The sequence below is a fragment of the Gavialis gangeticus genome, unplaced genomic scaffold (assembly GCF_001723915.1).
Source record: "Gavialis gangeticus isolate Ggan-Ray unplaced genomic scaffold, GavGan_comp1, whole genome shotgun sequence".
In the NCBI taxonomy this organism is placed as follows: domain Eukaryota; kingdom Metazoa; phylum Chordata; order Crocodylia; family Gavialidae; genus Gavialis; species Gavialis gangeticus.
In genome coordinates, this window is record NW_017729033.1 from 97,407,691 (window position 1) to 97,419,142 (window position 11,452).

The 11,452-nt window shown below is 38.5% G+C and overlaps 1 protein-coding gene across 1 annotated transcript in view; it reads right to left on the bottom strand.

Annotated features, from left to right (window-relative positions):
• CCSER1 (coiled-coil serine rich protein 1) overlaps positions 1-11,452 on the bottom strand; it is a 1,844,507-nt gene that overhangs the window by 1,127,299 nt on the left and 705,756 nt on the right. Inside the window, exon 6 of the mRNA XM_019526256.1 lies at positions 5,278-5,488. Within this exon, the coding sequence (XP_019381801.1) occupies positions 5,278-5,488 (211 nt within the window). The remainder of the gene's footprint in view (positions 1-5,277; positions 5,489-11,452) is intronic.

Consider the following 11,452-nt stretch of genomic DNA (forward strand, 5'->3'; position numbering starts at 1 on the left):
ATGGAGCTGGACTGTTCTCAATGGTGGCAAATGACAGGACATGGAACAATGTTCTCAAGTTCCAGCAAGGGAAGTTTAGATTGCATATTAGGAAAAACTCTCTCACTAGGAGGGTAGTGTAAAACACTGGAATAGGTTACCCAGAGAGGTGGTGGAATCTCCATCCTCAGAGGTTTTTAAGACCTAGCTAGACAAAGCCTTGTCTGGGAAGATCTAATTGGGAATGGTCCTACCTTGACCTGGAGATTGGACTACATAACATCCTGAGATCCATTCCAACCCTAATTTTCTCTGATTCTATGATAAATTTACTGCTACTATTATTTTTGTTTGATCACCAACCTTCCTATACCTCTGTATGACTGTGTATGTTTTACAGAGCTGTGAAAAAGACATGGGCTCTCATATGAAGTATTTGCAATCTAAATTGGCAAATATAGACTATGTAGATACCAAGTTAACTCAACTTGCTGGCTCAGCATGTAATTTTGACAGCTCAAGAGAAAACCTCTCAAAAATGGGAATTATACAGCAAATAATGTATGTACAAAAAAAAGGGTAAATTTGTTCTACATATATAAGCCGAAATATTGGCAAGATTGTGTCCACTTTGCTTTAGGAATGTTAAGTAGTCTACTACTACACATTTTTTTCCAATTAGGTCCTATAGCATGAACAAATTTTTAAACAAAATCTATTAAACAAAATACATTAATTAAAGGGACTCTCTCCTCTCCTCTCCTCTCCTCTCCTCCCTAATTTATATGCCCTAAATTCTTATTGCTGCACTAACTCCTGAACAAACAATTGAGCTTTCCAAAATGCTGGCTGGGATGCCTGCATACATACCAGCTTCTGTCATCCTTTCCAACTATTTCTTATTGGTCATCAGTATCACTTCTTATTTGCCTTGATTTGATCTCAGTCCACCAATGCTTTTCATGCTCAATTTCAGCAAAAACTGGGATAAGATTCCACAATCAAACAGAAGCAATAAAGAAAGGCATGAAAATCTGCGTGCAAGTCAGAGGCAAACTACAGTCACAATTTCGTGACACTCCCAAATGTCCTATAGCCATAGTATTTTTATTACATTTGCTGCATTGAAAATCTCCACAGGTACCAATACTTCTCCACTAGATTTTTCTAGCCACATAAGCCATAAACCTATACTCTATTTATTAAATATTATCCTCCCCTGCAGAATCAAAATATCAGCAAATAAAATCCGTTGAAATGAATTAAACACACCTCTGACTACATGCCCATGTGCAACATTTTCATTTTTTCCTTGATGGCAGGACAAAGTACCTACTTCCAAAAAGTGAATTGTTATAGGACCTTCACTCAAGACCACTGAATACCATTTAAATGTATAGTTCTGGCAATTATTTCTTTATTCATCATATATTTCATGTAAGGTCACTGAGAAATTTGTGGAAAGGTACTTCACATAAGGAGGAACATGCACATAAAATATGTTCTGATCCAGTTCCAGATGACTTTTCTAATCAAAATTCTCTATGTACTAAAAACCTCTCTAGTTTTGTTCACTTAGGTGTGTGGTGTGTTAGGTGACTTCTTGCCTTATAGACTCTAACATGGCTGAAAAGATATTGAAAGGTGCTAAATCTATTAATGGACATGTTCAATATCTCTTTACTGAGAGCAAGATGGCAGCTTACTGACAACATCAGTCTATCCACCCATTTATAATCTCATTTTTCAGGATAAGAGTAATGAGAAGCCTAGTTTGGTATATGCACACACATTTGCCAAGTAAACAATGGTTTTGCCATAAATTAGCCTTTTCCAGTACAAGCAAGTGCAACAGACAAATACCATGTTGCTCTGGTAAATATAGCACTTTGAGAGATTATAATGAGACTGTTCCTTGGAAATGATGCTTAACGCTTAAGAAAAAATATATTTGATTAAATAATGGGTCTAATATTTTAACTGAATTAACTTGTTATTGCTCAATAAATACATGCATGTTGCCTGCATTTTTTTTATTATGGATAATATCAGTTGTAAAATAGGGATACTACTGCCTTTCTTTCTAATTAAGTGTGCGTTATTTAGATTGTATCCTCTGTATATTTAGATGGTACCCTTTGTATTTTTTAGGAAAATGGTAAGCCATATAAGTACATATAATTTATAAGCCATATAATTTATTTTTAAGACAGCTGTATAAACAATTAGACATGAAAGAAATATTTTATTTTTACATCACTTAATACTGCCAGCAATTAAGTTTTGGGTAATTTCTACTCTGTATGTGAATTTCCCTTGTAAGAAACATAGATTTAACTTTTGCTGGATGAAGCTTCTATGCCCCTTAGTTCAATGCAATTTGTCCAAATAATTCATTTGTAATTTATCTTACTATCAAGTACTTCATTACTGCACCTGAAATATCTGATGGACTCTTTTCTTGAAATATTTCACTAACAGCTTGCATGAGGAATACACGTATGCTCCTAATTCTGTAGTCCATTATTAAAAAAGCCTTGGTTTAATAACCAGAGGTGAATGAAAATATGTATAGCCAACCAAGAGTTTTGCTAAGATGATTAATAAATTATTAGAAATATAAAGAAATAAAGCCACAAAAGGGGTACAGTAACATTCTGAACTGAACTTCACAAGAAAATCAAAACAAAAGCAAGCTTGTGATGCATCAGAGATATAAATCAGTTCACTTTCAGAAATAAGGTGTTTTTATATCTGTTAAGGTCCCACTATATCAGGGGTGGGCAAAATGTAGCTTGCGGGCTGGATCCGACCTGCACAGTGTCTTTGTCTGGCCCATGGCAGGTTCCTCAGTCCTGCCTCGCCCAGGCACCATCCAGCCTTGGCATGTACTGCCACACACACACGCGCGCGCGCACCTTTAGAGGGAGCTCCACTCACTGCTACGTGCTCACACCTCACCACACACACGCGTCCACCCACACTCCTCCCATACCAACTCCCCACACACACACCCCAGCCACCTTCTTCCTCCATATACCCCACATCCCCCCACAAGCCCCATACTCACCACACATATTGCCACAAACACCCCCCCACAAACTCCCCATACCCACCCACCACATCCACACATACCTCCACACCTCACAAACATACACATCCACACAAACACACCCAAATTCCTCCACAACCCCCCCCCCCCCCGCCTATACCCTCTGCAATATACAGGAGAAAGATTTCATTTTGAGCTATTATGCAATCACTTCTATATACGCAATGCAAACACACACAAATCAGGACCAAAATATTTTTTTAAATGACATTAAAATATGTTATTGTCATTGTTTGATTTTTAGTATACAATTTGTTTTCTTCCAGGTCCAAGATGGCAACCCTCCTTCCCAAATGAAGTACTTCTGGGGGCAAGAGGAGGGACTTCCACTGGCAAATGTCAGGGGTTAGGGAGCAGGACTTCTGGTCCCAAGATGGCAACTGGGAGCAGGGCACTTGTCAGGGGGTGGAGCTATCCTCGCGGCCCTGAACAGCTCACATCTCATCAAATGGCCCTCAAGCCGAAATAATTGTCTGCCCCTGCACTATATACACTTGATACTGCTGTAATGCATTTTATCAGCAATACCTCTGCTTTCATGTAATCTCCTTATTAGTGATATTGTTCAAAAACTTCACATCAGAACCACACATCCAGTATTTCCCCCTTATGCATCCAGAATTCTATATTGTCATTTGTAAAACTGTTAGAAAGCAAATCCATCTAGAAATATGCATATCTGATGTTCATACAGTGCTGCTTCCCCCTTCAATGCTCTGAGGGTTTGTACAGTCCTACTTCTGAACTGCCCATTCTACCACCAGAATTTATTCCATTGTTCAGAGATGCTGAAAAGATAGCAGGACATGAGTCACAGCATATCTGCAACCCATATATATATAATAATAAAACTTGGAAAAGGCATGTGACAGAAAGCCATTTTGATTTCATGAGGTGATTAAAGATCAGGAAGAGGAAATGAATTAGATTGCGTTCAAGTTGCATTAAGAGCTGAAAAACGGTATGGGATAGAGGGAAGGGAAAATAAGAGATGGAACAAATAGGAGAAAAAATATATAGTTATCTATGGTTTTCTTAAGCTATCTGAAGAGGATGTAATAATACAGAAGGTGCTGTGCTTACTGATGGGTATGTCTGGACCCTACTTCGAAAAATTGTGCACATTTTTCCCAGAGATAATTTTGTGAATATTAGTAATTATATGTTATACTCTCTACTGCAATTTATTGGTGTATAAAATATTATGGTGGACTTAAATTGAGGTCTACAGGAAATGTAATGAATTGCTAAGTAAAAAAAAATGTTAAAGTAGATTTCTACACTGGGAAAATAATTGAAAAGGTAACAAACCTGACTGGAGAAAGCATGTTCACTCAACCAATTCCTAGGTGTACACGTAGCTTTTGAAATGATAGGGGATGCTGCCATTAACACCAATTGAAGAGAACTCTGTATGTAAAATATTCCCTGCAGTACCATTATTACTTATGCAATGCTGTATTTTTATTATTTATGTGCATTACAGTAGAACCTTAGTGCCTCAGTCAGGGTTCAGGGAACTATAGAGATAAAATAAGAAAAACTCGATATATGGTGTGCATGTAGAATAACAAGCTTACATGGAACTTTTGCAGTGTATACTTAGGCCCAGAATTTGTTAGGCATCTGAGTGAACTTAAGTGTGATTCTATTCTGTCTTCCCTGAAAATCCATTAATGCATCTACTTCTGTAACCTGGGGGAGAAGAAGAACTCTAACCTGGGGAAGAAAGAAGATATAGTTGAACCAAGCCAGGTTACCTAACTTCCATTAAGAAATGGGTTAAGAGAAGCATTGTTTTCTGATTATAGAGGTGCTAGAGGCAGCAGCAGCATGGTCAGCTACCAGAGGTGCCAGAGGTTGCTGCAGTATGGTTACCTTGTGCTGCTGCTACAGGTTCAAAGTGTCATGTATAAACCAATACTAACCAAAACATATATGTCTTTTTATTGTTCAAGTATGAGTCACCGAACTTTGTGATTTTCAAATCTGCTTCATGGATTGGGCCAGCCAAAAGCTACTCTTAGAATGTACAAAACATTTCTTCCCATCTTTTCAGGCCCCAGGGAAACAAATAAAATAAAAAATATTCTGTTCCGTGCCTCTCAACATTTTCCTAGACCCCTTTCTGCTACCTAGTCTATTAGCATGATATCTACTAATTTTACTAATGATTGAGTGATTACCTCTTGAAGAACCCTCTTCATTTTCAGCAGTAATGTCTTGACAGCTGTGCAGTCCTGCATCATTAGTCTAAAAGGCAATGATTCCATGCCTCCACCTTCTTCCAGACCTGCAAAAGGCCACTCCACTGATGGACTGCTGGCTGCCTGGGTAATAAGAGGGCACTTAGCTTCTCCTAGTTCCATGTCCTTTGACAACTTCAAAGACAGATTCCTAATAAGAGAAAATGCAGACAAAAATAAAAACAATTTGGATAAAATATTTATTTTAGGCTCTTCCTCATTTTAAAGTATTCAGAGTGAATTTTCACAAGCAGTTTATCTCCTCTTCATGCACTCTGTGTATAGGATCATAGGAAAACAGAGCTGGAAGGGACTCAATGAGGTCATCTAGTTCAGCCCCCCCTGGGGCAAGGCAGGAACATCTCTGACTAAACCATCCCAGCCAAGTGCCTGTCTAACCTGCTCTTGAAAATGTCCATGGTTGGAAATTCTTATAATTCATACAAGGAAAATGTTATTACTGAACAAACTGGGAACTGCTATTAGTTTACCTAAAATCCTATCTAATAACCACAACAGGTTTTTAGGACAGCGTATCAGGCCAAGACACCGCTACCACTTAGACATCCTCTACACATTACATTTATGCCAGGATTAACATGTTAATCATGCCATAAATGGAAAGAGTACTATATATACATTCAATTTAAGGCGCCTTAAAATGGAAAACCAGCCATAAATAAGTTCCACGTACATTTCCGAAACATTTTTATGGTTGGTTTGTATGATGCCTTAAATTTAACATGCAGCAGTGCTCTGGTGTCAGCACCAGGATCATGAGGCCATTTTGAGACCCCACTATGGTTCTAGGACCAGAGCTGACAATCAGTTGTCAGCCTCAGCCCCAAACCACACTAGAACCAACTGGAGATCCTGGTGTGGTCAAAGGGCTGGAGCCAGCAACCAGCAGATTGCTGTCCATAGATAGGCAGGCATCTATTTTTCAACTTTTTGGTGCAGAGGGATACCTGGATCATGATCCTGGGCTCTCCCTTTATTAGCAAGTAGGAAAAGGACAATTAGGATCTGATTCCTGATTCTATGCATGTGTGGCATGGCAGAAGGCATGATTGTTGGGATTGGAGATCAGATCCCATGGCACCTTTAAATGAATACATGTCAGAGGCCTCAGAGAAAAAACCATTCTGCATTTTAAGCAACATATTCTGAGCCAAAAATCTGCAAGTTGAGCAGTGATTTCAAAACAGGTTACATGACATCCTGGTTGCCCAGTAAGCTAAATAAAAGCATCATACAGCTATCTTCAAGGGATCTCTCTCTAGATATATATCTATATCTATATATTTAGTTTAATGTTACACCTTTTTGCTCTGGGACTACCAAGAAAAGAAAGAGAATGCTAGATGAAGGATAAACTCCAGAAAGTAGTAGCACTTTGTAATAATGGTATATTAATTAATTGCTAAATTACAAGAGGCTTTCAGTGGAATTACATCATATCTTTATTATTATTAAATGAAATCACCATAATTAAATAAGTAGCATAAGCAGCAATGAAAATGATGATTATTATCCATTTAACGTACAGTTCAAATGTTCTGCTGTCTTTGAAATTATATGCAACATAAAACGTACTTGGTGTTTGGATTCTGAATCTTAAACATTAATAATTTATGATAAAGATAAGCCTTCCCAAATGCAAAAGATTTAAGTTAACTTTGGTTTCCTAAAAACATACATCCAAAAAGAAATTAATGCATTTTTTCAAAATAAATCATTTCTGTCTCCACTCTAAAAATGGCATATACTGTTACTAGAATAATCTTTTGTAGATGGCCCCTTTAAAAACTAACAAACCATAAGTGTACAACCTGCACATGGGGCAATATGCTTAGCTGAGAAATACATCAAAGAGTTCACTGCTATACCAGTGCATAGACAAACGTTCATAATGGACAATGGAAATAACATTTTTGTAAGCCAGGCTTTTTCAGAATCTCTTTTGGGAATCAAATTATTCTGCTTTTCATTATTCAAATATATTGAAACAACAGTGTGAGCGGAACATTTTGTGTGCTTCAAAGTGATAAACTGGAGAGGACGGTAAAGGTGTTTAAGAGCCAAGAATATTAAGTAGCTGTTGATTAACAGCCTTTATTAAAGCAGCCTAAGGTATAAATCATGCAAAAAGAAAGAATGAAAGAACAAACGAAAGAGCGAACGAAAGAGTGAATGAAAGAATCTTAACTGCAATTTGTTTTTTCTCTCTCTTTTAGGTATTTACAAAAGAAGGCATGTTCACACTATGGGAATTTATATCTGAATGAGTACAATGAAAATGAGGAGAATATTGTTTGACTCTAGTAAGTTACTATACCTCCAGAGGATAAAGTCATAATGTATGAAGGACACCCTGGCAGTAAGAATGAATAACACTCAAAGGGAGTTTTTACAAATAGGTCTGCAGTGTTGAGAGAGATTTGTTTCTCTTGCAGTACCATTACTTTAAAAGCAACCATAGCACTCTCCCTTACTTGTGGGAATGGGAAACTTACGTTATTCTGAACAAGGAGATCACTTACAGGGAGTGCCAATGCAACACTTACATATGAATTGGAAATGTGTTGGTAATTAAAGTAAATTTGGGTCTGAACCAAAGCCTGTTCAAGTTAATGGAACTCTTTTCACTCACTTCAGTGGGCTTTAGATCAAGCCCACAATGTTGAAAGCATACTAAATAAATGTAGTTTCAAATATGGAATATTGTGCTGAAGTAGAACAAGAAGAATGAAGTAACACTTAATTTTTAATTAAGTAGGGCTTAAAAAATCACAGCCATCTCATTTATCCATGTAATGGTTACCATTAAAAAGTCAATATTGCCATATGCAGGTAACACAGTATTTCTAATATTGCTTGAATGGGAAATAATTGTTTTATATTAGAAAAATTCTGCAGTATATAATTGCTAACAAATGCTTGTACAACCAGCTTTGTTTGCTACAAGAAAATACTTTCCAAAACTTATTTTTCATCAAGTACATAATCACTTCCCAATTAGTCTATTAGAGAATTATGTAATCTATTTTAATTTATCAGAGAACAGCAGTAAAAATTCAGCAGACAAAAGTACTTACTAGGATTAGCAGTTTTTCCCATGTAATTAGAGCTGGCAAGTTAGTAGGTATGCTGCTTGCCAACTGCAGGCACTGGCTAGGTACAATTTTCTACCACAAAATGCACTCTCATTCAACTCAAATTAATTCATGGGAATGTGTCCACTAACAAAATATTTGAAGTTTGATTAAAATTTTGAAAATGATTCATTTCAACCCTATCATCTGGTTACAGTCAAAATATTTTATTTCAATTATACCATAATTATAATACAATATTTACATTATATTTCATTATATTGTGTTTTAATGTTATCAGACTAAAACATTTCAAGAAATTAATTGTAATGTTACCAAATTGAAATATTTGGATGCTTCTGTCTGAAGAATATTTTGCTAACTTTGATTTGTCATCCCAATTCAGGATACAATGTCTGAAATGTCAATTTCCTGCATTATGAAAGTGCCATTTTCCAAACGGCTAAAGAATTATAGGCTCTGAATATTCAAAAACTGGATGAAAATCATATGAAAATCACTGACCTGATTTAAAAACAAACAAACAATGGTCTTAGCCCTAATTTATTTTAAAGAACAATACAGTGGGAAATTGATTTTAAAATGGTTTATCCAGTTGTTCTGCAAACAAAAAGCAAAGATAGAACAATCTGCAGCAGTCATTTTAAACCTAGCTTCTATCTGTATCTTAACTCCTACATTTTTGGGGGGTTTTGACAACTTTTTGATTTCAGTAATACTTGGCACTTTTGAAAAGTAGATGCTTGTCTGCATCTATAGGCACATAACCCATTTAATAATCTTCCCTGAAGGCTGTGCCAGATGCACACATTTCTAAGAGGTCTGAACCATTTCCTGAGAATTCCCTATTGCCCTCTGTATGAAATTTCAAACCCACAACTGACCCTGAGAACAAACCAGCTCTTAATTCCAATTTTATGATATGTGAAGCAAAAAATATTTCCACAAAGAGACTTCTTAACATTTGATTTTGTATCATTCTGAACAGTTCCCACAACGTTAGAAGAAGCCACTGCAAATCACAGAAATCTAGAATGAAAACCTGTCCCACATATTTTTCAATGTTTTGCCTTTGATTTCAATGCAACAAAGATCTGACGCATAGTAATGTGTTCTCAGCCGACCACCCCACATATGAAAAGAACCCCCACAAGCTACGGTAGGTGAAACTTCAAAGGGTAGCTCAGTATATGGCATTCTCTAGTCATGAGGTTATAAAGGTTTGGACCATTGTGTCAAGGGCTGTGTCCTAGGAAATGACCACAGACTTCAGGTTAACTTTACATGGAAAAAGCAGTAGAGGAATGTCTACACTGCTATTTAGGCTAGGGACAGAAGTTGCACATAAACTGGTTTAAGTGATCGGAAACTGGTTTAAACTTATAACAGAACATAAGTTCAGTGCACATAAACCAGTTTCAAAAAGGCTGAAACTGGTTCAAGATAAACCTAGTTGAATGTAGTATCAGACTTAACTGATTTGGGTCAAACTAGTTTATGAAACTCCTGTCCCAGACCCCTTCCTGGTTTAAGTTAAATCACAGTCCCCCAGCATCCCAGCATGCTTTCCAGCTCTGGGCTGGCCTAGGCTGTCTGCTCCAGCAGAGAACAGTTGGGAGGGGAGGCAAGGACTGCCCCTCCCAGACAAACCGCTGCTGGGATCTGGGGCCAGGGAGGGGGGTTAAATCTACCTTCCCCTGGTTAAACCTCCCCCCTTCCCCCGAGTACAGAGTTGCCCTGCCCTGCTAAATTTACTGAAAGTTACTGCTGACAGCAGCTGTGGACTACAAATCCCAGAGGCACCTGGAAGCAACAACAGGAAGTAATGAGCAAATGAGCAGAGTCCTGCTTCTGTGATCCTGGACTGCAAATCTCAGAGAACTGGGGGGGCAGCAGGAAGAGGAAGTGAACACACAGCCCATGATAGCTATGTGCCAGAGAGCCGTGCTCTAGTGCACCCCAGCTTCTGGCCTTAGCCACTGCAGGCATGTGTCTGTATTTCCTGAACCAAAGGTAAATGTGGCTATGTACAGACATTACACATAAACCAGTTTACATGATCAGAAACTGGTTTAAACCAGTAACAGAACAGATGTTCAGTTCACATAAACCAGTTTGAGAATGGCTGAAACCAGTTTGATATAAACCTGGTTGAATGCAGTACAGACTTAACTGATTTGGCTCAAACAGGTTTATGCAATGTCTGTCCCAGACCCCTTGCTGGTTTAAATTAAATCAGACTCCCCCAGCATCCCAGCATGCTCTCTGGGCTGGGCAGTGCTCTCTGCTCCACAACAGAACTGCCCCTTCCACTCTGCTCCCTGGCTTCAGCTTCAGCAGAGCCTGGAAGGCACATTAGTGTCTGCCTGCTCCCCCCCTCCCCACTAAGCAGATATTCCCCTATCCCTCACAGATACCTCTCAGCATTAGCTAGTAGACCACATGCTGGCTACCTCCAAGCTGTGACACATGGGACAAAGGCAGAATCAACAGATGGCTGGTAATGTCCTTCTGTTTTCTTAATGGGGTGATAAACATTCCCTGCTGTTCAGGAGGGGGTGGGAAACTCTCCTTAACCACAGCATCCTGTCAGGGTCTGGCCATGCCCCCCTCAGCTCACCTCTGTGGAAGGAAGGGAGGGTTGCTCTAGCACCAACCCCCCCCCCCAGCTTCTAGCCTGAGCCATTGCAAGCATGTGCCTGAAATTCTGGGATGTCTCTCTAGTTACAAAATTGATTTACCCTAGCCAGGTTAGACTAACCAGCACATTGAATCAATTCAGGCTCAGGCTTTTTGAATGTCTGTCCCAAGCCTGCGTGTCCAGTTGTTTCTCAGTTTAATCTCTGCATCTTAGACTAACATGCAAATCAATTCAGCCTCGGGCTTTCTGGGGCTGTCTGTTCTTAGCATCAGTGTTGAGTTAAAGGTTGTTCACAGATAACATAAGCTAGATTAACCACCCTTCTCTTCTTGTATCGTATTTCACAGCCACACCAAAG